The sequence below is a fragment of the Sprattus sprattus genome (genome assembly GCF_963457725.1).
Source record: "Sprattus sprattus genome assembly, chromosome: 17".
NCBI classification, from domain to species: Eukaryota; Metazoa; Chordata; class Actinopteri; order Clupeiformes; family Clupeidae; genus Sprattus; species Sprattus sprattus.
In genome coordinates this window covers 25,584,331-25,611,193 of record NC_137915.1, presented here as the reverse complement: position 1 = coordinate 25,611,193, position 26,863 = coordinate 25,584,331, and the positions used below count along the sequence as shown (strand labels likewise).

The window sequence follows — 26,863 nt, the reverse complement described above, 5'->3', positions numbered from 1 at the left end:
ATGGAGTGTGTAATTTTAATATATAATTCAATCCCAACGATCTCTCTTTTTTTTTTTTTTTTTTTTTACATTGCTTGAGAGGTAGAAGTAAAGGTTTGGTTAATTTTTTTAATCTTGAAATCAGTCTGTACACAACAACATAGTCTATTTCCACAACCAGTTGTGGTCAACCAGTCAACATTCCTCATTTGTGTAAAATTAAGTAATCTGTAATAAAGGCAACCATAAATGTTCAGCATTCCTCGCTGAATCATATCACGAAAGGAATTATAGACCACGTTCACCAAATGTATACTTCATTCATCACCCTTCCTACATGGAAAACTGGTATTTATTAAGAAACTTAAGTTGCATTTGTAATAAACATCTCAAGTCAAGAAGTTAATTTTAACAGAATGGAAGATGAGTTGTTGTTGTAGTTCTAAAGATTTGCTCTCCTTTGTGTTGTAACTGACAATTATCCTGCATCAAAGACTCAATGAAATCATACCATCTTTTAAGGTAACCTTTGTTTACCTGGAATGGCTTCAACATGGTAGGGCTAATGGGTAATATGGCCGTGTTTTCTAGTTCATCCTCAAAGGTCTATGGCCTACAAAGTGACGACACATCTTCAGAGAGCATGTGTCGTTGCTATAGCAACGTGGTCAAAGCTTTTTGCCACATTGAGTTTTGTTTTTTTTAACCAAGAGAGATGTTGGAAGATATCTATTATAATGCTTGTGCAGAGTTGCAAGTACCCATAAATGCATATATTGTAGACGTACTTAAAGACGCACGTGAAAATACACGGTAGGTAAAGTGACTTGTAACGTTAGTTAAATAGGTTTTTCTTTCTTGGCTCACCTTCAATCATGCTATGCTAACGTGAACAAAGTTGCAGTTTCTCACCCTGGTAACAGTTTTTGCTTAACGTTATTGTTTGACAGTGACACCATGATCTATTTGACTGGAAACGATCGGCTGAAGAAGGTGCAGAGACTAAATGACAATGACATGCTTGCGGTATCAAAAATCCTTCTAAATAAGCAATCAGTAAAAGGTAACTCCCATCTGTTAAGAATGGGTCTCTGTGTAGCCTGTATATCTCACTAGAGGTCTAATTTGTCATATTTCCATATCCCTTCACTGAATGTGTCCTTTGTGTCTATTTTCAGTTTAACAGCCCACATTCAAACTAGTTGCTTGTAGTCCAGCCTAGCCTATTCAACATCATTAACACAAAGACCAGCCTCTGATGGATAGTAGCACAGCATCAGGCAGCGTTTAACTAATAATCCCACATTTTATATAGATATAAACATTCATCTTTTTCAAAACCTTCTAAATAAATGCCAAGTACAGTTAGGCTAATATTGTACCTCATGTATACATGAACATTTAAAGAAAATGCTCAAATTTAGCACAAGAATATATCTGTTATGAAGTCACTTTCATCCATAGAACATAACTCAAAGGTATTGCTTCACACCAGTGTACAGACACCACATCCACAACCTTTAATTCTTTAATAACTCACTCGATTACTCGAAACTACTCGAAAGTTATTTTCAATTTTATTAATTGCAATGTTTCCTTTTCTTAAGGTTTAGATATGAGATATAATGACATCACAGACCAAGGAGCAAGACACTTAGCAGGACTTGTTCAGGTGGGCTACTGAACCCCATGGAATACTAAGGAATTGATCAGTCCAATTTTGATCAAGATCCTCATGAATGATAATGATAAGATGTTAGCCCACAACAAGCACTGGGAAAGGCATAATTTGTAGCCGCTTAAATTAGCTAATTTTGATAGTTCACGCTAATTTGTGGGTGCACGTTGTGGTATGTAAATAAAAACACTGATTCAATAATCACCACTAGATATATGCTGTTATAAATGCTTTACTTCAATAGGCTCCATTATTTTAATTACAGACATCTAACACATTTATGTATACACTGTATTATACTTTTCATGATCTCAGGCATCTCCTAATATGATTTGGGGAAAATAGAGAAAATCATTATGAAAGTATTGTCCCGTTCCTGTCACTGAAATAAGCAGGTCTAATCACTTGGTTCTTTCCTGTGGAGTGGCATATAATTGCTTTTGCCATTCTGTCTTTGTTGGTCTCATGAATATGTATAGAAGTTGTAGTACATAGACAGTACAGTACATTGTGCTGCCATTTAAAGGTCCGGTGTGTGGTGTTTAGTGGCATCTAGTGATGAGGTTGCTGAATTGCAACCAGTTGAACCAACATGTGAAAGTACCCAGTGGCATAGAAACGAGGAAAGCCCTTTCTCGAGCCAGTGTTTCGATTTGTCTGTTCCTGGGCTACTCTAGACACATGCAGGGGCAATATGGTGGATTCCACAGAAGAGGACCCACTCCTTATGTAGATAGGAAGGGCATATTCTAAGCTAACGAAAACACAACGATTCATAGTTAAGGGTAATTATACACTAATGAAAACATAATTATGAATACTATATTCCATTTCTACTAATAGATGCCACTAAAAACTACACACACTGTATCTTTAAAACCGAAATTAGAGTGTTGTCTAATGTAGTTTTCTTAAAAATGCCTGTTTGAACAGGAGAATGTGGCCATTCAGTCCTTGGATCTCATGTGTAACAACATTGAGGCAGAGGGTGCGGAACACGTTGCCAAAAGTCTTCATGTAGGTAAAGAGTAGGCTTCTATATTAACCTTACTGAACTGCACACTGCTCTTTTCTGTCATCTGTCATCAATTGCCCCTTTCTATTTTCTTTAACAGTTAAACAATACGTTGATTTCTCTGAGATTGACCGGGAATAAGATTGGAGACAAAGGAGCCATGCATTTTGCCAGCATGTTGCAGATAAATACCAAGCTGGAAGAGCTAGACTTCTCCGACTGTGATTTGGTAATGATGCAAAACCGCATCAGCACTTACTGTTTTTCATCAAAGGCTATATTTAGAAACCCTTGGTGCCATTTCATTGTCTGTCCTTAGGGTACTCAAAGCTTGATAGCCTTTTCCATCGTCCTGAACAGCAATAAACACATCCGTGCCATCAACCTGAGTCGGCCATTGCTCTATAGCCATCAGGTAACGCTAGGTGGTGGTAAGAATACATGTTGTTAAACTTTCTGTCTTCATTTTGTCAAAACATTGCCTGACCTTGTTTTTCAGGAGGAGCCCACTATTCACATTGCCCGTATGCTAGTAGTGAATCAGACTCTGTGTGAGCTCCATCTCGGGAAACATGAAATGACAGACACGGGTGTGGAGAGGCTGTGTGAGGCCCTACAAGTCAACAAGACCCTGCGCTACCTGGACCTCCGCTGGTACTTAACCACATACACTTCACCACTCTTACTAGCCGTACATCTATTCTCATATTACATGTGTGTTCATGCAGCAACAAAATCACGCGGGATGGTGCCAAGTTCCTAGCTGAGGTCCTGAAACAAGGCTCTCCCCTGGAGATCCTTGACCTGTCTGCCAATCGCATTGAGGATGATGGAGCCATGCACCTTAGTGAGGCCATTTTGCTGCCCAACTGCAAACTCAAAGCGTAAGTGACAGTTGTCTGAGCTGGAGATGGACTACAGTTGCTGTTCAGTTGTATAAAATATTTTCTAAGTTAGTTGTTCTTAGTTGTTAGTTGCTCTTATTTTGTTGCAGAGATTGATTCTCCCTGAGCCCCTCTGATACTGTGTGTGGCATTTTTTTTTAAATTACACATCGCCCCTTTTTCATTGATGTTTGGTTTCTACAGATTATCCATAACTTCCAACAACATTGGTACTCTGGGCCTGGTAGCTTTTACAGAGGCCATGAAGATCAATAAGTTGCTTACTCACATTTACATCTGGGGCAACAAACTGGAGGAGCCTGTGTGTGTGGTGAGACATACCTTACCACCACCAATAAACTATAAGCAATGTATGCCTATCCTGTTGGGTAGCCTAATATTTTTTTTTGCACAGTTCTCTATGATTCAGGTTACTGGAAGTCAAATGTCGGATAAACTGTACAATACATGATGTAACACCGCCCTCTGCTGTTTGTCTTGTGCACTGCATGTACACAGGCATTCACCAAACTCATGAGGAAGGGCCGGTTGCTGGAGTTGCACACAGACGTCTCGCCCTATATGGTGGATGGCCATGTGTGTTTGGCAGAGTTGTTTCATGGGCTGCGCAGGCATTTCTACTGGACTCCCAGCTACGGTGAGGATGGAGACGATGCCAGCAATTCAGCACTAGCCCTGTCTGACACTTCGGATGATTTTCTGCCTGATGATATTTTTGGCCACTCTTTGACATAAATGATAATTGGAAACTAACTTCACAAAATGAGACCTATAGGACACTAGTAATAATAAAATATTCATGTGAACACATTGAAGTGGTTGTCACAGTTTCTCATCGGTCGCGCATGGTCCTACATATTGTATTAAAGTAGCCTATTTGTTGAAGGGAGAATAAGCCTGAACAGGTTTTGGGTGGTTATTAACAATTATATAAAAATATATATATTAAAAAGGCTTACAAGAACTTTCTTGTCAGATGCCTTATGACGTTACAAAGATGTGTGTTGATATGACGTACAGTGTGTCTTAGCCTATGGTAAATCTTACTGATAGAGGTATAGGCGCGTGAAATCAATCCATATGCTAGACTCAAATGTGATTTACTAAAGGAAGGGACATAGGCCAAGATAATTTGGTGCTACTTACTGGCTTTCGACAATAAGTCAGCTATACTGTTTTGGCATTTGTGCTTTACTGAGAGAAGGAGAACAGCCATGACGGCGGTGCGATTCTCCAATGACTTGACTTGCAGATTTGGGGATGGGACACAGGATTTTAAACGTATGGAACCCTCGTTGCTGAAGGGCTGTAAAGGCAGAGTTATGTTTGTGGACTGTTCATTCCGCTCGTTCACTGCCTTTCCCGTTCGAGTGTTTCATATCAAACATCTGGAGGAGTTACACATGGAGGGAAACTTTATCTCTGCAGTACCTTCCGCGATTAGTCTTCTTGAAAATCTCCGTGTTCTTTATTTGCACGATAATCTTCTGAGTTGCGTTTGCGAAGAGCTTGGTCGGCTGTCGCATTTGCGTTCCTTGGACCTGAGTCAGAATCCACTCAAATTTCCTGAACAAATGCAGGATGTGGTCAGTCGATTACGTGGTTTGCGTGAGCTCAGGTTCTACAGACTGGGCCTTGAAAATCTCTGTGATTTAATCTGCAAAAACCTCTTCAGACTGGAAATCCTGGGCTTGTCAGACAATGCCCTCACTGCCCTCCCTCCAAAAATCACTAACCTTCTATTTCTAAGAGAGATATATTTGAATAACAACTTGCTCCAGAGTTTTCCAACTGGCCTGGGTGAACTTCCCCGCCTGGAGATCATCGATGTTGGACTGAATAAGATCGTTACCCTATCGGATGATGATTGTGGATCTTCTTGGAAGAAACTCTTTGTGGCATCTAACCGGCTGTCATCCTTCCCTCGATCTCTTTGCAAATTTGGTCACCTCACTGTCCTGGATGCCTCAAGTAACGCCCTCACCAGGCTGCCTCATTGTTTCAGGAATCTTACAGGTCTAGTAGACCTGGGACTCTCCCATAACATGCTTAGGACATTTCCTGCACAGGTTTGCATGCTCAGTTCTTTGCATGTGCTGTATTTGAAGAACACAGGCCTGAAGGAACTTCTTCCCAGTGTTGCCAATCTGCAGACTTTATGTGTGCTAGACCTAAGTGAGAATAGTTTCACCACTTTCCCTACTGAGATACTCTCACTTGTCAATCTGGAGGATTTGAGCTTAGATGACAACCAACTGAGAGAGGTACTGTGTGTGTCCTTGTATTCATCAAGATCTAACAAAGAATAGTCAGATTGAGGTTATAACCTTCTAGATGGTTCTGTACACATTAGTAGCCATGCAGTCGCCCCTTACTCTGGGTTGCATGTGGCACAGATCTAATTAAAACTATTTCAGTTAACCACTAACTTGATTAAAGCACAGCATCTGGACATTATGCAGCTCAGATATCATATAGCCTAAGACAAAATATCAGAATTTCAGAATTCATAATCATTCAGAATACAGGAATTAATTCTCGATCACTCTTTGGTCATTCATTGTGGTCATTTAAAATAATTGTATTCTGGATCCACAGATTCCTGCAGGTATAAAGTCATTATCTAAGATCAAAATTCTTGGTCTATCTGGAAACCAATTCTCTTCTTTTCCGACTGCTATTTGTGAGCTGCTGCTGCTGGAGAAGCTTTATCTCGGGCAGGACCAGGGCATTAAGCTCACTTCTCTTCCACAAACCATCTCTCAGCTAACAGTAAGAATGCAGTTTTATACAATGTATTTCATAAAATGTCTCTCTCTGTATATGTATGTATAAGTATGGATATACGATGTGGAATTTTTTTCCCCAGAAACTCAAAGAACTCTACATGGAGAACAACTATTTGGTCGACCTACCTGATAGTATAGGCAAGATGCAAAAACTACAAGTCTTGGACCTTCGTAACAACAAACTTAAAGCTCTTCCGAAATCACTTGCTTGCTTAACTGGTAATTAATATGTGTGTCTATGTGCGTGTCTAATGAACTACCTAATGTATACAGTTAAAATCTGTGAATAAAATAATCAACCTCTCTCTACATAACTGCTAACAAACACCACTGGCAGTTTGTCCAGCGCATAAATGACCAATAAAAATAAAGAAAATAGGGTAAAAGTGTTATAGTGATGTATTGTATGTTTATTCACTGTAATAGTAGTAGTAGTAGTAGTAGTAGGTCATCTATTTAAACATATCTGATACAATTATCCTTCGATAGTGAATGAAATAATATTTTATTTCCCTTTCAGGATTGAAGAACCTTTACCTTCAGACTAATAACCTGAGCTGCCTCCCAGGAGATATGTCAAAATATCTGAACCTCTGCATTCTCATGCTAGCTGAAAACCCCATGACTGACCCACCATTGGAAATCTGTGAACAGGGCGCTGCAGCAGTAGTTTCATATCTCAAAGAGAAAATCTGGATAGAAGCTAGCTGTTTAAAGGTATGACATCTACCATACGCCCAACATTCATCAACATGTTGTTCTCTGGTGTTGCCATGGGAATCAACAAAATATCTGCATTATGTCTGTTTACCAATAGCTTAAAATAGATATCTGTCTATTAGTGTGAAAGCATCCTTGTAATGTTTAAATACTGTTCCTAACTGTTTATTCTTCACCTTACATCAGATTCAGGCTTGGTGGAGGGGGACAATGGTACGTAAGAAGTTGGGGCCTTTTAAGGAACCAGAAGTGACAAAAGGTGGTAAACCCTCAAAGGACAAAGATAAGGCACAGGGAAAGGATAAGAAGGCACCAAAGAAGAAAAAGTGATAATCACATTTTCACCAAATAAATGCCTTCATGTATATCTATTCACTTTTGAGAACATCATTGTCTTGGTGGGAATAATGCCTGGAATACCGTAATGTTACATTATAAATTGATCATCTGTTTCACAGGAGATAATCTGAAAGCATTCTCCACTTGTTATTTTGAATTACAATTAAGCTTACCATTCAGTGTTGAGGCATTCAATTCAAGAGCAATTCCTGAATTTGACTTAACAAAACCACATGTTTTTCTAAATCTACAATTGAAGTGAAGTGCTGAATTGATCTTTTTGGGACATAGGTGAGCTGAGTTTGTCACATCCCAGCGTGTCGTTTCTTGTTCATGATGTTCTCCAGCTTGTCCCTCTCGTCTTGCCGTAGGACCCAGTGCTGCAGGGCCACGTGTGTGAGGGAGGGGAGTTTAGCCAGCGCCTCCAACAGGTCGGGCAGCCACGGGGAAGCTGGTGCAGAAGAGGACGGTCTCAGGCTGACATCCAGTTCCTCCAGAGCCGTCAGGCCCCCAGCCTCACCAAACAAAGCCACCCAGCCCGAGTCACCCACGTCGCCGTTGTACGACAGGTCCAGTCGCTTCACCTGGGAGAGCACTCCCCGCCTGGAGGCTGATGCTGTGCAACACACACACCCATGTTCAGAGACCCAGATGAGGCAGTGCAAGTACAGCTGTGTGGGGGGGCTGATGTCAGATCAAAGCCTTACCTAAATGAAGCACATCCTCTGTGGTTAGATCGCAGCTGCTCAGTCTCAGCTCCTGCAGCTTGCCTGTGCACGGCAGGCCTCCCAGGAGTAGCTTCAGATTGCCTCCCACACTCTTACTCCACGACACGTTCAGCCTCTCCAGCTGCGAGAGCGACGGCACGGCTGAGCCTTAGAAGAAGGAAAGTTGAGTGCGATGGGTATTGTTTGGTTTCCACGTGGTCAGAGATTTTTTTTCGTCATGTTGGAAAAAATTATGTGTGGCTAAATGGAAGCTCACTCCCGCGCCATGTTATCGGGATCATTGTGTCAGCCTGTGGTTTCTTACCAAGTGCTTGGTATGAGTCTGAGCTCAGGCCACAGTTGTTCAGAAGAAGTCTCCGTGTGACGGGAAGTGGTAGAACAGAGAGGAGAGACTGGAGGCAATCTCCAATCTTTTTGTTTGATGACACATCCAGCTCCTTCAGAGCACTAAGGGATGGTATTACCTGGACTAGAGATGCACACAAATGCACACATAAGCTGTGGGAATGACACACACACACACACACACACACACACACACACACACACACACACACACACACACACACACACACACACACTCACACACACACACACACTCACACACAAACACACACACACACACGCACGCACGCACACACACACACACACAGTTACACATCCATACCCAAGGCTATTGCATCTTCTTCTGTTAAGCAACACAAATGAATATCCAGGCCAGACAAGTGAGTCATCTGTGCTAGGTTCTTGGTCATCTTGGCCAGGCCTCCACTGGCTCCTTTGTTGGCAGATAGGTCTAGGCGCTGCAGGGTCGGAAAGAACTGGAGTGCTTCCCCTATAAATATTGTAGAAGAACTAAGGATGAATCATCAGTTGTGTTTTTCAAAGTGAGCTCATGCTTTTATAAAAACATTATATTTGTTATGTTTTGTTATTCTATTTTAACCTCATTACATTGCATATAAAATAGCTTTTTATGATTCATTGCTTCCCATAACAAAAATGTAATGGGTAGGCAACAAAAGCCATCTTGTTCAAAATATATGATATTCGACAAAGAATAAATGGTTAGGAATAAAAGCTTTTTGTTGTTTTATAATTGTTTTAGGTAGGCACACCTCAAGAAGCATCTGAAAGCATGGCAGGTTTGAAATTGAAATTTAAGCAATCTGCCAATTATTGCAGTATAAGAGATTTGTTTGCTATTTGGGACATGGTCATGTTAAAAGGAAGTAAACACAACTCTCATTCTCACTATCTGCCAAGGCTATTCACTATGCAATGTTATGCTTCTGGTCAGACTGCTAGCAAATTAGCTTGCTAGTTTTAAACAAACTGTAGTGCCTCTTGTAGGTTAATGATTAATGCAAATATCATGACACCTTATGACACGTTTTACAACAAACACAAAAGTGCTTTAAGAAAATATTAAGACCCCCATTTTTACATTTTGTTGTGTTGTAGCCTGATGCTTAAATCGTTTACATTATATTTCCCTTCATCAATCTATATCCTTTACCCCTTAATGACGTAAAGTAAAAATGGGATTCTTTTGCTAATTTATTGAAAAGAAAAAAACTAAATATCACATTGACTGTGTATTGAGACACTTAGCTCAGGTGCACCCCATCGTCATCCTCTTTGAGGTGTTTCTAAACTGACTGAACTTCTGATTGAGGTCCATCTGTGGTCAATCCATCAGATTGGACATGATTTGGAAAGGCACATACCTGTCTAAGGTCTAACAGCTGACAGTAGTCATGAGGTGGAAGGAACTGCCTGCAGGGCTCAGATCTGGGGAAGGCCATAAAAGACATTTTGCCATACTGAAGGTTCCTAAGAACACAATGGACTCCAAAATTATTAAATGGGAGTTCTGAACAACGAGGCCTTGATAAAAGAGGTGACCAAGAACCCGATGGTCACTCTGGCTGAGCTCCAGAGATCCTGTGTGGAGATAGGATAAACTTCCAGGAGGGCTTTATGGCAGAGTAGCTAGACCGAAGCCTCTCCTTAGTGAAAGAAACAGGAAAGCAACACGTCTGGCGGAAACCAAGCACAGAATATCACCTTCCTAATGTCATCTCAACAGCGTAGCATTGTGGTGGCAGCATCATGCTTTGGGGGTGTTTTTCTGTAGCAGGAACTGTTCCAAAGGAAAACCTGGTCCAAAGTTCCAAGAGGACAGTGACAGAGCCTGAGAGGATCTACTGATTGCAGAAAATCTCCAAATCCAGGTGGGCTTGTGCGCTTGTGGCGTCATACTCAAGACTCAAGGCTATAATCGCTGTCAAAGATGCTTTAACTAAGTACTAAGGTAAAGGGTCTTAAAACAAATGTCAAGGTGAGTTATTTTAGATTTTCCTTTTTAATACATTTGTGAAAAGTTCTAAAAATCCTGTTTACGCAATGTCATTATTATATGGGGTATTTGAGTATAGATTGATGAGGCAAAAGATGTTAGCAGTCTGTTAGCCTAAATAGCATACTTTCTGAATGCACTGTACATCTGTAATTTAGGTGAGTTACATATTATATTTCTCAGTCTTTGTCTCATCTATCACTAATATTTACATCAAAAAGGTCCAAAAACATATAAACACTATGTTTATAGTAGTGTCTATCTAGTATTAATAATAGTAGCTTGCACATGCTAAGGAACACAAATGCTGATGGTGCTGAATACTCATGGATTTTCATATACATAATCCTACATGGAGTGTGTGTGTGTGTGTGTTGTGTGTGTTTGTCTTACCGAGGATGCAGAGGTCACCCTGCTCAAGGCCACACATGTGAAGTGTTAGTGTCCTTAGTCCATGAGCAGCATTCAATGAGGAGAACAGTTCCCTCACTCCTCCAGTTGCAATCGTATTGCATGAAAGATCGAGATCCTCTAGATTTGTCATCAAAGGAAGGGCCTGGCCTGATTAATAACAATAATACCAGTGTGATCATTAGTGTAAACAGATACATGTAATTGGTATACTTTTGTTATATGAACAGTTTAATTTCAGTTGATGATGAAGGATTTAAAATCAAACGTATAACTGCAAGATGCTCTATCCCATGTACTCTCATAAATAACTTATGGAAGAAATATCCTTTTTATCAGATGTGTTTTCCTCCTCACCCAGTGCCTTTATATCAGCATCAGTGAGCTGGCAGTCTACCAGGCGAAGCTCCCTGATCATGCAGCCGTAATGGAGCTGGCTGGTGAGGCTCTGCAGGCCGGCTTCCCCTACTCCTGCATTCCAGGACAGGTCGACAATCTCCAGCAGAGGGACAGAGTCCAGGCTTTCCCCTGTGGGACCAGCAGTAGCCCTTATTAGTATGACCTCAGAAAGTATAAACAACGCTTCCCTTGTTTGTTGATCTTTTTTTTAAACTTTGTTCAAGAATAAAATAATAGGTTTGGGGTTGAATGAAAATAACTTGTTTGTGATAGGGAAGCCTATTGATTTATGCTTTTTTTTATTTATACACATGCCTAATAAACGTTCAAACAATAACATAACATCAGACTCAGCCTAAACAGGATACGTGACATGGATATCTGTCTCACCGAGTGCTGTTAGGTCCTGGGCCGTTAACCTGCAGCCACACAGTCTCAGACCTCTCAGCTTTCCAACGTGCTGCAGGTGAAAGGTCAACGCCTTCAGTGATCCTCCTACGAGGTCATTCCAAGAGAGGTCTAACTCCTCTAACTGGGTCAGGAAGGGCAACAAAGTGGCTGAGTGAATACAGAAGGAGAAAAGCAGGTAAGTGGGAAGTGATAAGATAAGTTGACCTAATACCGACTTTAAAAAGGATTAGTTTAGAGGGTTGTAAACAGTATTAGGAGGGGGTCAAGGAAAAGTATCAGGGATTGATTACTATCCCAGGAGACTGCTGTAGGATGCTCACCCAGCTCTACCACATCCGTGGCTGTGAGGTCACAGTGGCTGAGGCTGAGAGTCTGGCTATCTGGTTTCTTCCCCAACTTCTCCACAAACTGCTTCACACGACCCCAGCCCACCACAGACCCAACCTCCGTATTCACAGAGTCAGTGGTTTCTGTGGCACATTCATTTGTGTCCGTGAGAGTGTGATTTGTACTCACATGGATTAATTGGATTCATCTGTTGAGTTAATTCTGTCACAAAGACACTTCACAGCGTCCCCATTACAGGAGTTTTGACCTGCTCATTCTTCTGTACCAAGGTTACTCTTTAACTTGGAATGACCCACCACCACGCCTCTATAACTGCTATTTTATAAACTCATGATATCCACGTTAGCTGCTTAGCTTATCTAAAGGACATAAACTGTACAAAATTCTAACGGCCAACAGTTGTCTATTTATTAGGTCTATGTTGAATGAAAGGCATGTTAGACTACAGCCAAACCCCGCAGGTGGGAGGCCCGCGTGTCACTGTAAGTTAAGCTCACCTGTTCCTGACTCTGTGTTCTTCCCCTCAGAGTTATCTGATTCCTTCATCTCTGGGATGCCTCCATTTTTCCTGTCATTGGTCTCCCCGGGCCTGAAGAGGAAGCCAACAGGTTTCTGTCGCCGCTCTGTGAAGGAGGTCTTCCTTCGGATCTGGTTCATGATCAGGTCTATAGCAGACCTTTTCTGAGAACCATCCCGGCTACGTTGGGCATCTGCATAAATATTAATAAAAGGTTTTTGTTCCATAGGCAATGTTATAAACTTGCTTTGGAATTTGTTAGTATAAATACAGTAGTCTATTGAGTTGTCACTTTAACATACCTGATGATTCCATGCTTCTGCACAGAGGCTGCGAGATAAAGGTTGCTTTATACTGTCCAAGGAGTGAACAACACAGAGGTAAATTATTGACAAACTGCACTGCCTTACATCCAGTACATTTAGTTAATATTCGAACACTAGTCCTATTTGCAATTTGTATGAATACTTTAATGGGCACAATAATTGCATAATGATCCGCTCTGAACGGATATGTACTCGTATCCTGCTTCTCAGAATGGAAACAGGATGTTGTTCCCCCCAGAAATCAATTTGATACTCTCTAACTCGCTAGTTTAAAAAAAAGCACATATTCTACCGCGCTTCTCCCACTCTGTCTTTTCGTATCTGACACCAATTTAAACAGGCTATATGTATGGCAAGTACATCAAAATGGTGTTTCTGAGCTGACAACTTATAGCATCGCATCATTCTTATAGTATCCCAAACCTGGAATAGTGATCCCGGAAGTATGTGCCTACTTTGAAACTAACGCGAATGACTAAAAGAATAACTTTTGCCTGTTTAAGAAATGACACTTCACATGAGCTAATCGTGGACACAAGAACTATTGACTATACCGAGCGACAAAATTATTTGAAATCCATGTAGAGACAGAGTTGGGTCGATCCGCAATGGCTTGGTATGCTAGACTTGATGAATAAGCAGGCAGAACAAGGCACGAGACAGCCAGGTGATGTCCCACCGGGAGGCGTGTTCGAAATGTACTGTGATGAGATTTACTACCCCAATATGTAGGGCCTCGCGTTACTCCGCAGAGGAGCAATAACCACATAACAAATAAGTGGTGATAATGTGTCTTTGTTAATTACAAGAAGAGGTAGGAAATACGTGTACAAGCCAAACTCACACAAAAAAAGTTCGACAGTGATTTGGAAAATAACTTAACCAGGCTATATGTATGGCAAGTACATAAATACAAATATTAACCCTTTTTAATTGTCTTTAGCCATGCATAATGCTCATATGAAACAAAAACCCCTACAATATTTGAAGCAGCATTAACCAAGATACAGGATAGAGACTATGGATAAACATAAATTACATTAAATATTGATGCAATAGGATGGTAACACTTATAAAACATGAGCTTTCACCTGACTTACATCTGAGGTAGCTACACTTTTAGCAGCTAAAGGGTCAGAAGAATAAATTACGTTGATTGTCAAAGAGAGGGCAATACAGATAACTGATGGGACCGGTCTTAATAAGAGTACTGAAATTCTCTTTCCAACTCTTTTAAATAAGACACATTTAGACCAACACGTCTCAAATTATAAATCACCTTGGGAGACTTTATAAAATTGTAAACAGGGAAAAGAAGTTTTAAAAAACAACAATGTTTTCTTAAAGACATTTCAAATCCAAAGTTTTTTCAAACACAATTATTTAAAGAATAGGTTCAAATCCCCCAAAAAGTTTTAAGTCTGCTTAAGCTTTTGTATTTCAGTAAACATGACGCATACATACATTTAAAATGTACATTCAAACATACATACATACATAAAATATAAATGTATATTAGGAACACATTAAGTACACGTTCAATAACACATACAATGTCCTGATTTTATGATCTGTTAATGAACAATAAATAATTCAATATAATATTTACAGTGTCATACACTTTCTCTGTAATTCTGGCTGTTTTGTTTTTCAAAGTTATTAAAATATCAGATCTCATTTTTGCAGTAGATAAAGCACAAATGAGCCTGGTGATGATGACATGATATCCATACATCGTTACCTCTATACTAATCCATTCAAACTCTAACCTTTCATTTCAGAGATAGTGATTCTTTATCAATTTCCAAAGCATAACAGTTGTATACAATTTATGTATTTTATTTAATTAAATGTATTATCAAGTTATTATCAGTCAAAGAACAGTAGAAACAAACCAATACACAATTGAAAAAAATTGCCATGTCATATTTGCCAGTTAAGACATCAGAGAAAGGACTAGTGTTTCGGGCTGATATCATTTTTGGCATCAGACCATTATGGTTAGAAGATCTTTTCTGGTGACGGTAGCACCAAGTCACATCTCCAGTAGTGTCTAGCGGTTTCTATGTTTCTCAGTGTAATTCTGTGAGGCTGCTCCGGGGTCGCTAGGGGGTCCTGGGTGTCTGTGGGTCGTTACTGGGGGGTGTCAGGAGGGGCAGTTCTGGGGTGGCTGGGCCGCTGGAGCCCCTCATCTGCTGCTGGAGCTCTGCGATGGTGCGCTCCAGTTTCTCCCTGGCGTGGCGCTCCCGCCGCAGCTCCGCCTGCAGCTCTTCACGGTCCTCTTCAGCGCGATCCAGCCTCATACGGAGCTCGAGCAGCTACACACACACACACACACACACACACACACACACACACACACACACACACACACAGTATGGCTTAGTCAAAAGGAAACATCATGTCAGGCAGACAGGATGTGGCAGCACACTGACTCTAACAGGTGGAAACACAAACAGCAGGGGGCACTAAGCAACAACCCTTGGAAAAAAAAAGCGAGACGGGTTGGGGAGGAGAGGTCTCCAAGGCCACAGCTGCTGGGAGACCAAACAAAACAATCTATCCAGAGAGCCAGCAGACTCGTGGAGCCAAATGCAGAGGCATTTAGGAGACAGACTCTAAAAACGAACTTTGGAAGAGGCTGGACTCTGAGAGGGAGAAAAAAAAAAGATCGCTCTCGTGTTCTTTCCACTGTTACCAAACGGCTGTATTTTGTTTGATTTTGTGTGGCTGACTACAGAACAGATTAACATGCAGTTACTCTAGTTAATCTGTGCCAGGCCAAGCAGCATATTGGTTCTACTGTTTTTCTAACAGACCTATTCTGACTACACCTCAGTTCCTCTGTGGCATAATGCCAGCTTTCACTTTGGCACCAACAGAATGGACCCAAACCAAAGAAAAACATTCCTATCTAACGCCCCACATTAACTGTAAACATGTTAAAAAAATGTAATTATTCTTCCCTTTTTTAATAATTTCTTCATTTCTACCTATTTTAAGACAAACCCCCATTGTTTTCCATGTAACTTTGTTGCCTATCTCCCCTGCTCTGGTCTGTGCTGTGATAGGCTTACCTCGGCGGAGTAATGGCTGTCTGGCAGCGGCTCGGCGCCATCTGCTCTGTGTGTGGAGGTGTGCTGACGGAGGAGCTCCAGACAGCTCCTCGGCGGCCGCCACTGCTCCCGCGGCGCCTCCCGCTGTCTCAGAACGTGCTCAGTCTGCGCCGCCTCCAGCCTGCCCTGCGGGTCGCACTGCTCTGCCACCTCAGCCTGACGCAACACCTCCAGCTCCTAGTCACAGGACAGGGGAAGGAGAGACAGGGAGAAGAAAGAGAGAGAGAGACAGGGAGAGGGCAGGGATAGATAGACAAGGAGGAAGAAAAAAAAACAAGAAGGGGGATGGTGAGTTTGTAAGCAAGATGAAGCAGTGTCTCACACAAAGCCACACTCAGACATGCATAATCATATGAGCACCCCAGCACATGCACAAACACATACACATACACATACACATACAGGCACACAGGGAAACTGCAGAAAGGGGGAGGACAACACACGAGTATGTGTAGTGTATAGGCATTAACACGAGTGTGTGTAGTGTACAGGTATTAACACGAGTGTGTGTAGTGTATAGGCATTAACACGAGTGTGTGTAGTGTATAGGCATTAACACGAGTGTGTGTAGTGTACAGGTATTAACACGAGTGTGTGTAGTGTATAGGCATTAACACGAGTGTGTGTAGTGTACAGGTATTAACACGAGTGTGTGTAGTGTATAGGCATTAACACGAGTGTGTGTAGTGTACAGGTATTAACACGAGTGTGTGTAGTGTATAGGCATTAACACGAGTGTGTGTAGTGTATAGGCATTAACACGAGTGTGTGTAGTGTACAGGTATTAACACGAGTGTGTGTAGTGTATAGGCATTAACACGAGTGTGTGTAGTGTACAGGTATTAACACGAGTGTGTGTAGTGTATAGGCATTAACACGAGTGTGTGTAGTGTACAGGTATTAACACGAGTGTGTGTAGTGTATAGGCATTAACACGAGTGTGTGTAGTGTATAGGCATTAACACGAGTGTGTGTAGTGTACAGGTATTAACACGAGTGTGTGTAGTGTATAGGCATTAACACGAGTGTGTGTAGTGTACAGGTATTAACACGAGTGTGTGTAGTGTATAGGCATTAACACGAGTGTGTGTAGTGTACAGGTATTAACACGAGTGTGTGTAGTGTATAGGCATTAACACGAGTGTGTGTAGTGTATAGGCATTAACACGAGTGTGTGTAGTGTACAGGTATTAACACGAGTGTGTGTGGTGTACAGGTATTAACTATTCACTGAGCAACCGCTCCTTGACAAACAGAGCCTCTCCACACACCTTCTCCAGCTGCTTCTGTTTGTGCAGGGTGGTCTGGAGCCTCTGCTGCTGGGCGGTGTACAGCTGGAGCACCTCCATCACCATGCTGTCCCTGCTGTCCTCCCCACCCCCGCCCCCGCCAACACTCTTCCCACGCAGCGACGTTTCTATGGAGATACTCTCTGCCAGCTCCTTGTCTGGGCATCCCCGCTGTGATTGGACGGCAGGCCCATTGCTTGGCAGAAGCTCTGTGACAGAGAAGAGGGGGGCGTTAGAGACAGAAGTCACTGCGGGGGGGGGGATTCACCAATTTGTCCAACAGAACAGAAACTGCCACTACACAACACCAGATAGTGTAAATCTGCTCTCTAGCACACATGCATCTGTTCAAACCAAGAAAAGGACACATAGATGTACTAATACATGTGGCTTTAGACCAGTGGTTCTTAACCTCATTGGAGGTACTGAACCCTGCAAGCTTCATCAGTGCATTTGCCGAACCCTTCGTAATTTGAAAAATGAAATATGATTTCTTCAAAACGTAGGTATGTATAAAATGCCCCGACATTGCTAGTGGGCTATACTGTGTGTTTCTTGACCCCTGCCGAACCCCTGATGGTGACTCAACGAACCCATGGGGTTCGATTGAACCCAGGTTAAGAACCACTGCTTTAGACTAACCGGTTGTAGTTGGCATCTTGCGAATGGAGCTTTTCTCATCCAGAGAATGTTGTTTATTCTCAGGGCTAAGGATAGCTCGGAGCATCTCAACACTCAGAAGACCCCCTTCTTCTACAAGTCCAAATTCAGGAATCAGAGCTGGGTTGAGACTATTAAGCTTATTCTGCATATACAACAGCAAACTGGAGAGAGAACCACAAAGAGCAGAGATTATGAGCATCATATACCACAGCATGTACAGACAGACGGCTCTTAACCGTCCAAGATGGTGGCAATTCGTCTGGAATGCATATTATATAGCAATACTATAAAACAGCTTTACATTTCTTCTATACTGTATATATTTGTAAAACAGAAATACCTGATTATAAAAGAATGTTTTATAATTACACAACTAAAAGTCTTAGCTACTATCAACATTCTGTTTATTCAAGAAACTGGGGCACAGAGATCACAGGCAGTCACATAAAAATCAGGTTTGAGCAGTACCTGTGCTGCATGATGTCAAGGTGGCTTGGGTTGCCTTTCATGTGGGGATAGAGCTGGCTGTCAAGGGCAAAGACAGGCACAGGCGCTGCCTGAACAGGAGGAAACAAAGCACAAGCGAGACGAGGCGTTAGAGGCGTGGGAAAAGCGCTAACGGTGGAGAAGTGCGGTCAGTGGCGGGGAGACGGTTGCCATACCTTTCCATCTGCGTCTGTCTCAACATGCTCCTCCCTCCCGGAACCCAGATCTAACTCAATCTTGGGTTTGGCAGCCTCCTGAAGTTCACACACACACACACACACACACACACACACACACACACACACACACACACACACACACACACACACACACACACACACACACACACACACAAAGACAGACAGACAGAGATGACATTAATGGCATTTCAAAAAGACCTTGTCATTCTGGTTCTACTGTAGTTGCTTATATCCTAAGGCTTTTCATTTCCTTGAACAGATGACCAGACAGACAGAGACAGAGACACAGACGGAGAGAGAGAGACAGACAGACAGACAGGCACACAGACAGAGAGAGAGACAGACAGGCAGACACACAGACAGAGAGAGACAGACAGACAGGCAGACACACAGACAGACAGGCAGACAGGCAGACAGGCAGGCAGACAGGCAGACACACAGACAGAGAGAGAGAGACAGGCAGACACACAGACAGAGAGCGAGAGAGAGACAGACAGGCTGACACACAGACAGAGAGAGAGACAGACAGGCAGAAACACAGACAGAGAGAGAGCGAGAGAGAGAGAGAGAGACTGACAGGCAGACACACAGACAGAGAGAGAGAGAGACAGACAGGCAGACACACAGACAGAGAGACAGAAACACAGACAGAGAGAGAGAGAGAGAGACAGGCAGACACACAGACAGAGAGAGAGAGAGACAGACAGGCAGACACACAGACAGAGAGAGACAGACAGGCAGACACACAGACAGACAGAGAGAGAGACAGACAGACAGACACACAAACAGAGAGAGAGAGAGAGAGAGAGAGACAGACAGGCAGACACACAGCTGCTGTTTCTGGTGGCCTGTCTGGCCCCACCCTTGCTCTCCTTCCTCTAAGCAGACAGGAATCTATGTCTGGACTCCACTGAGGCAGCATGGGAAGCCATTACATAATCTCTGGGTAACATAATCTGCTTTTAATGAAAACCTTCCATCGGGGGCCAGTCACTGCGCCTCATATATCCACACTGCAGACAGCGAGGCCCCGAAGGGAAAAAGCGCCTGTCCAGTGTACACACACCCCTAGAGACAACATCCTCTTCACAGACGCTGCCTCACAGGGGAGGGAGGGCGGGGGCAGCTCAAGAGAGGAACTGTGTCTGACTGGGCTCGAAACCATTCGCACAAAAAAACAAAACTGTCTGTTTCGGCAGGTTAGCTCCAAACCGCGGCGTCTGAGTCAGGAAATGCACAAGGGTCAACCACAAGTTTGAGTCTACACCCAGGTCTTGTTTTCTTTCCTTTCAGCATTCAGGCGTCTCAGCAAAATAAGAAAGGAACATTCTAGAGATGGCTGACTAAATTACATGGGATTTTTTGCATAACTGACGGTCAAAAAGGAGCATTTCTGCCTCTCTCTCTCTTTCTCTCCCCCCCCCCCCCCCCCCTCTCTGTGTGAGTGTGTGACAGAGTGAGTGCACACGCACGCGTCTGCTCAGAGGCCATGGGGGGAGGGGAAGGAAAAGGAGTGGGCTGACTGTTATCTGTCACGTGTCCGCCATAACATGAGGACACTAATCCACCCAGTTATTTACAACATGTGACGCGGGCTGACACGCTTTTCTCCCCTCGCCATAGCACGCCACCACCTACAATCAGCCAGACAGGGCGCACCAGACAGCTTAGACTGCCTGGTCAACCTGTCTGTGGAGGACACACATCCACGTGCACCTCAAACTGGGTCAGCAAGTGAACCAGACATTCAAGGTTACTATTTAAGGAGCACGACCAAGACATTTTCACATGTTGTAGATTTTGGAGAGGTTACAACTAAATAAATTAAACTTTTCACAGACACAGATTAAAATGTCTAAAATTGCTCTAAGATTGCTTCAAAGATGTACTACTAACTACTAACATCCTCCACAAAAGAACTAATGTATCTCTTCTATTATTGGACATAGAAAGCGCACTAGACTACACTACTAGACTAGACTACAGAGGACAAATGTCAAAGTAACTCCTTCACACAGTCAGCCAAGGTTGTCTGTCTGCCTTCCTGACAGCGTCCTGGCATCTCTATTGCTTTGAGTAGCCACTGGGGAATAAGAGGCTAACGTGTTTCTCGTGTCTCATTTTAGTGTGGTATCTGTCCACAGTCTGTCAGTGTGGTTACTGAACTGCCTAATAACCTTTTACACTGTGCTTTGGCTCTGAGTCTGGAATTGCATCCGGAGAACAGGCTTGTGTTTTCAGAAGTGGTGTTGCTAGCGCTGTTGTTAAGTCTTCAGGCCTTATATAATGAGATGGAAATCGACAGAGTGTGCTGCGAGCTGATTGGCCGATAGGTAGGCCGGGGCCGGGGGTCTGTGCTGTGGTTGGCTGAGAGAGGGGGTCCTGTGAGGTGAACATGGGCCCTGTGAGGGAGGTGCAGCAGGCTGCAGGGACATGTGAGAGACTGCCCTCAGCTGCTCTTTCCCCGTACTTTTCTTTCTCCGATCTTTTATTCTCAGTATGTCTCTCCCCTCCCTCCCCCCACTCTCCCTGTGTCCCCCTCTCCCCTCTCGGTAGCTGTGGTTGTGCTTGTTTATGTAGAAACTGTCAGGGAGAGCTTGAGAGCCAGGCGACCCTGGCTGATCCCTGACCGTCCCTTTCCTTTGGGGGGAAACATCTGTTCTGGCCTGGGTCTGACTGTAGCCTGGTGACCATCGACATTTCAAGAACTAAACACTGAAAGAACTTCTCTGTTTTTTACTTTCATTGATCAAAAGCCCTAACAATTAAAGCCCTAAAAGCCTTATTAATGTTTTTGCTTCATGAATGGTAGCCACTGTGGCCTATATATGTGGTTGTCTCTGTTTGAGACAATAATGAAAGCCTTTCTCCACATAGAACCGACCAGTACAAAGGCTGCTTGTACAATCCATATCAGCTCTCCCTCTCACTGTATCTGTTTATGCCTGTCTGTGGTTACACATTGCTTATCTCCTAAAAATAGGGCGAGCGTCTGGCCCTGAACCACAGTCTCGCCACAGTTCCTGCCAGCACAGAGCCAGTAGACACATGGGGCTAAGTTTGGTTTCCGCATTTGAAACAACTGCTGTTCAAGTTCTTTGACACTACCAAATACAGTAACAATGAATCATTAAAAAAATTACTTACAATGTTGAGGGTTTTCTTCTCCAGTTGGTGGAGGTTGGGGAATTTCTCCTTCATTTTCTCCAACAGCTGCTGGTATTTCTCTTCATCAGGCGACCCGACGTGTTTGCGCCCCAGCTGTAAGTAGCAGGCCCACCTGTCTGAGTCGAAGCCCCAATGACAGGTGCGTTTGTCCGGCCGCCGGTGAGAATGCATGACGAACCTCTTGGGGGAGAAGAGGACACGGCACTGGGTGCAGCGGATGCACGGCACGTCGGGGGTGGCGTACAGACGGGGCACAAACACACCCTGGCATTTCCCCAGGCACTGGTGCTCCACGCAGAACCCACCAGCGTCCTTGCCCTCCTTCTCGCCCTCTTCCTGGTCCTTGGGTGCCATGTCTCCTGGGTGCAGAAGTGCGTTGCAGAGGCGCTGCGCGTCGGTGAGAGTGATAAGCCCACAGGACGGAGCTCCCGGGGGCAAGACTCCCATGACCTTGAGCACGTGAAGCTGGGCCGCGTCGCAGCGCGAGCAGTAGACGTAGAGCTGGTCACACACGGCATTGATCTGCTGCAGAGAGAAGTCTCTCAGCACCGTGTTGAGCACCTGGGGCAGGCACAGGCGCCACTCGCCCCCCACAGAGAAGCAGGAGATTGGCTCCCCTTCCAGAGGGCAGAGGGTGAGCTCCGTTGAGCTGTCTGGGGCCACCAGTAGGGGTCCACCCACAGCACCGCTACCCAGAGACTGGAGAGAGGTGCCCTTAGCATGGCTGTAGTGGCCTGTGAAAGTGGCAGGGCCACCCAGAGAGCACTGGCTACTCAATGTGAACTGGGCCAAGGTGTGCCTCAAGCCTGGACTGAGATCCAACGCTCCCCCATTCTTCAGCAAAGGAAAGTGGGTATAAGCCAGGCTATGACCAGAGTTCATTACTGGATGGTGCTCCATCAGCGCTTCCTCTTCCACTCTCTCTGTCTTGATGTTGGTGGTTTTAGGGAAACAGTCAGAGGCCTTTCTTGGCTTTGGGCTCATTGTAGCCATTATGCGTTTTTTAATGGGTGTGGCTTCTTGTGGTTTCTCCCTGCTGTGTCTCTTCATGGAGCCCTTGAAAGGGACTTGGCCCATGTGGAGATGGAATGGATCAACCTGGAGACTGGCCATGTTGCAGGGCCCTGGCTTGGAGATGATTTTTTCTTCTGTTTTTTTTCTTATCAGTTGGGAATGCACAAAAGCTGCAGTGCTTCAGGCATGAAACATCTTCAAATGTTAACCAAAATGGTCAAAACAGTGAGGGAGGGAGAGAGAGAGGGGAAAAAGATGTAAAACTGTGAGAATTCCAATGAGCATAGTGTTTAGCCCAGTGTTAGGCCAAGCCCTGTCTGACACAATAATGACTAGACAAGAGATGACCTGACCCAAATCAGAAGAGGTAGGCTTAACCTTTGTCAGTCATGCACTTCTAGCCAACTAGTGGGTGGGATTTGTTTTTATTTCACAGTGCAAATTTCAATGTCACACTGAAAGCAATATAGTATTGTAGCCTATTGATCATTTTTCTGCATGTTCAAAAACAAGCTCCCCCAATTAATTAAACTACTTACTGACTTAAACTATAGATCCTGAACCAACAACTACAGCCATGAATTCCTCAACCTTCATCTTTAAGCTTCGCCCTGCCCTTATAAAGAAAATATGAAAACACCCAAAAATCGAACTACACACTTCTTAGACTGTACACTCAAACATGTAAGCTACCTCTCAATATGACTGAAACGCATAACAGATCGGACAATGTTGTGGGATTCCACTTTCGTTTTTGAACCCCGACTAATTATTTGAAAACGTCTAACAAAAATCCCCGTCGTTGTTGTGGCTGGAACCATCGCCTTATATTGGAACAGAGTCCCGACATTCCATCCACTCCCTCCCACAACTCTATCAGTCACTGGCTCACTCGGTTATTCCCCTCCCCCTTGCCGTGGTAATGACATTCACCACTGCAAGACCCTCCACGGGACTACCCCCGACCCCCCTCCAATCGTCCCAGTCCTTCTACAGTTTTTTCGACCTATGACCTATTTGTACAAATGTCTTGAAAATAGATATTACCTGAAAGAGTTACTCGCATGCTAAATATAAAGGCTAAAAACGACGCCGATCGTGGGCAAAAAAGCAAAGGGATTCCTTTGCGTATGGTGTCAGCCTTGCCATGGAACATACATCGCATACGTTTCTACAACACTAAAACGTGTTGTCTTGAGTGATTCCTTCGACAGTGCTACTTTACAGTGTGTAAAGCCCAAGCTTTGTCACAAATTCTTAGCGAAAAACAGGGACGATAGAGCTGTTACATTTTTAACATCAAATCCGTTGTATCCCATACTAGGCAGTAAAGACCCAGTTCATGTTATGCATTTCTTCCCTACCTAGGCTACTACCATATCTGTGGAGGTTCGGTCAACCAACCGTTAATAAGAACTAAACAGAAATTGTAAAATATGTATGAATTCCATGAAGGAATTAGTCACTTCATCGTCAATAGCCATTTAATCTTACCTTATTCGTGAGCGCAATATGGCTGGTCAGATCCTGAATTGCGAAAATTCGTTTTACTGTCCCAAATGGTGCGAAAACACTGGCTTTCAATTGTTAAACGAGAATAGTTCGGATTTAATTCACGACTCCAGCGTCAGAAGTTCAGTCTTGATTGTCCCTCGTCCGAAGACTGATTGCCGAGCTGGAGGCTTGTGGGTGATAGACCCTGCAACGTCAATCCACAACCCTACAACCTACGTCACCCGCCAGTGCTCAAGCATTAGGTATGTAAGCGTCAGACAGTGGGACGCAGTTGATAGGAAGTCTGTCTCGCAGTCTGGATTTCAAGTTAAACAGTCGCAGTGGAGGAAGACCAAACATACAGCAATGGCTGAAAAAAATATGGCTTGACTTAACGGGATTTTTAAAAATATAAATACTACGTTAGTTTTTAGAATGAGATTTTCACGACCACGAATTGTAGACATAATAAAAGGAATTTATTTTCGAGCGCGCACGCACACACACAACGCACAGTCAGATGCATTTCTTGAAGCTAGGCTAGATACATAAGCTATCAAATAGTTTTTTGTAAACAGAGTAAAGGACACCGGCTATAGTAAAATGTGCATAAAACAAATGTAACACATGGCAATAGCATGTTTGAGTTCAATTTTAATCAATTGTTTTTCACTATTGAGACACAAAGACGAACAGAGGTCAGTCTTCAGACTGGATAGAAACTCAGTGGTAGTAGGTTAAGCTGCTTGTAGACTCCCATGGCCTTCCCTACTGTATAAGTCGGGACCTGTTTGAATGTGTATTAGTCTTTGCCTATTCAGACTGTTGTCCTGTCTGCATAAATTCTGGAGTGCTGGACCATTCCAGCCAGACATGGATTTGCATTTTCTTTTGTCTATCTGTTTCATCCCATCAGTACATTAGCATACTGCAAATAGTGACAATTCCACCCCCACTTGCATGAAGCTTTGCATTTGAATGCTGCCTGTCCGCTGCAGACTCCTGCCTCTTCCCAGTGATTAGATCATGTGAATGTCAAGTGAGTAAAGCCCAATGCAGCCATTTTTGAACTCAAGTGTTTTTGTGCCTGTGTGCCTTTTTTGTTGTTGTTGTTGTCCAAGATATTCTTGGAACTTTTAACTTGGGGAAATCAGCCTTGAACTGCCACCACAGCGCATGTCTGGCCCCATATCCCCTGGGCATTTGTCTCTCTGAATATTTCTCCATCTGATCAGTATGTCTGATGAAATTCAGAAGGCTATTGTCATGGGATCTGTTGTGGCGGTTTCACTTCCTCCGGCTGCGAGTGGTGAGTGATTCAGTACCTTGTAGGTAGGAGACAGGTGTGGAGCAACTGCAGCAGACAAACTGGCACAGAGCCTAGACAGGCCACATGAAAGACAAGCAGCCAGGCCATTAGAGGAAACAGTACACTCTACAGTGTGACTCATTGTGAACTCACAAACACACACCCCTGTCATATCACGAATATCGGGTTAAAAGGCATGAACACACATAGAACAAATATAGTACACACATACACAACACACACAAACACACAACTAATCCAGTGGGCAACAAAGTCATGTTACAATTGGTAAACAAAATGTTTCACTAATGGAACATGACAAATTTGCAAATGTAAAAGTTTTATTTCACAGCATTTCTTTCTACAATCAAATTGTGGGAAAGATTGTGCTTTTGTAAGTTTTTATTATGTCTCATTTTTATTTGCAAATAGATCCTTGAGAAAACAAACAATGTTCAATTGCTTGAGGATTAGGTCTCAGCTTGAAAAACAGGTTTGTGTGGGAGTTTAGTCAAAGACCACTGTAAGCCAATGAGATGTCTCCTCTCATTTGCCTTCAAGGTGAAGCTCACAGCAGAGGGGCATGAAAAGACACCCATTATCAAAGGGAAAGAGAGAAAGCCTGAGGCAAATCCATCTCTGTCAACACTCAAATACAGTTTGTGTTTCGGGAATGCAATTTAATTGATCTACCAGATGAAAATGCGTTACATTACAACAATTCCAGAAAGACCTGGAATCGCTATTGACCTGAACATTCCTAAGAAGGCATAAACCGAGACCACACAGGTAAATAGTAGTTTTAATCTAACCATCTTCATTATCATAAGGGTCCAGTGAATAGTGGAAGCCTTACTTCATTGCAGAGGCACAAGTGTCCGCCTGCCTACAGCATGCCCTAGCAGTGTCCACACCATTCCCCTCCCCACCCACTGTGAAACCCAGTCGGGCACTGGTTTGTATTTTTTGAAAGACTTGAAAGTAGGAAGTTCTCAAAAAACAAACGGATGAGTGGAAAAATCAAAGAAAGAATGTGTTGCTAGGTAACAGGTAAAAATAAATTGCTTGTTAGCTCCAAGCAACAAAACTACACCTTGTGTAATTATATTTGAGTGACATTTTGTCGTTAACAGACAATTGGTTGATCATTTTATATCTATATTCATGTATGTACACCTGGCAGAGCTGCACATGGTT

General features: G+C 43.2%; 4 protein-coding genes across 4 annotated transcripts; 2 read left to right on the top strand and 2 right to left on the bottom strand.

Moving 5' to 3' along the window:
• Positions 1-694: 694 nt before the first annotated feature.
• On the top strand, positions 695-4,312 carry lrrc34 (leucine rich repeat containing 34; the record flags this gene model as incomplete). Its single annotated transcript, XM_080855515.1, has 10 exons — positions 695-792; positions 930-1,042; positions 1,587-1,651; positions 2,591-2,674; positions 2,773-2,901; positions 2,992-3,087; positions 3,172-3,326; positions 3,401-3,556; positions 3,761-3,887; positions 4,076-4,312. The coding sequence occupies 10 exons, from the start codon at positions 695-697 to the stop codon at positions 4,310-4,312; spliced, it is 1,260 nt and encodes a 419-aa protein (XP_080711641.1).
• Positions 4,313-4,791: 479 nt separating this feature from the next.
• Positions 4,792-5,886, top strand: LOC308378575 (uncharacterized protein; the record flags this gene model as incomplete). The annotated part of the gene is made up of 1 exon (XM_080855514.1): positions 4,792-5,886. One exon carries the CDS (start codon positions 4,792-4,794, stop codon positions 5,884-5,886), a length of 1,095 nt encoding a protein of 364 aa, XP_080711640.1.
• A 1,844-nt stretch (positions 5,887-7,730) lies between these two features.
• On the bottom strand, positions 7,731-12,916 carry lrrc31 (leucine rich repeat containing 31; the record flags this gene model as incomplete). Its single annotated transcript, XM_080855513.1, has 10 exons — positions 7,731-8,041; positions 8,133-8,300; positions 8,458-8,622; positions 8,821-8,988; positions 10,909-11,076; positions 11,284-11,454; positions 11,716-11,883; positions 12,057-12,206; positions 12,582-12,794; positions 12,904-12,916. 10 exons carry the CDS (start codon positions 12,914-12,916, stop codon positions 7,731-7,733), a joined length of 1,695 nt encoding a protein of 564 aa, XP_080711639.1.
• An 836-nt stretch (positions 12,917-13,752) lies between these two features.
• On the bottom strand, positions 13,753-24,509 carry skilb (SKI-like proto-oncogene b). Its single transcript, XM_080855589.1, has 8 exons — positions 24,358-24,509; positions 21,829-23,058; positions 18,658-18,735; positions 18,464-18,552; positions 17,975-18,156; positions 17,315-17,541; positions 16,005-16,220; positions 13,753-15,245 (listed from the first exon to the last, which is right to left on the bottom strand). The coding sequence occupies exons 2-8, from the start codon at positions 22,960-22,962 to the stop codon at positions 15,033-15,035; spliced, it is 2,139 nt and encodes a 712-aa protein (XP_080711715.1). The 5' UTR covers positions 22,963-23,058; positions 24,358-24,509; the 3' UTR covers positions 13,753-15,032.
• Between the last annotated feature and the right edge of the window lie 2,354 nt (positions 24,510-26,863).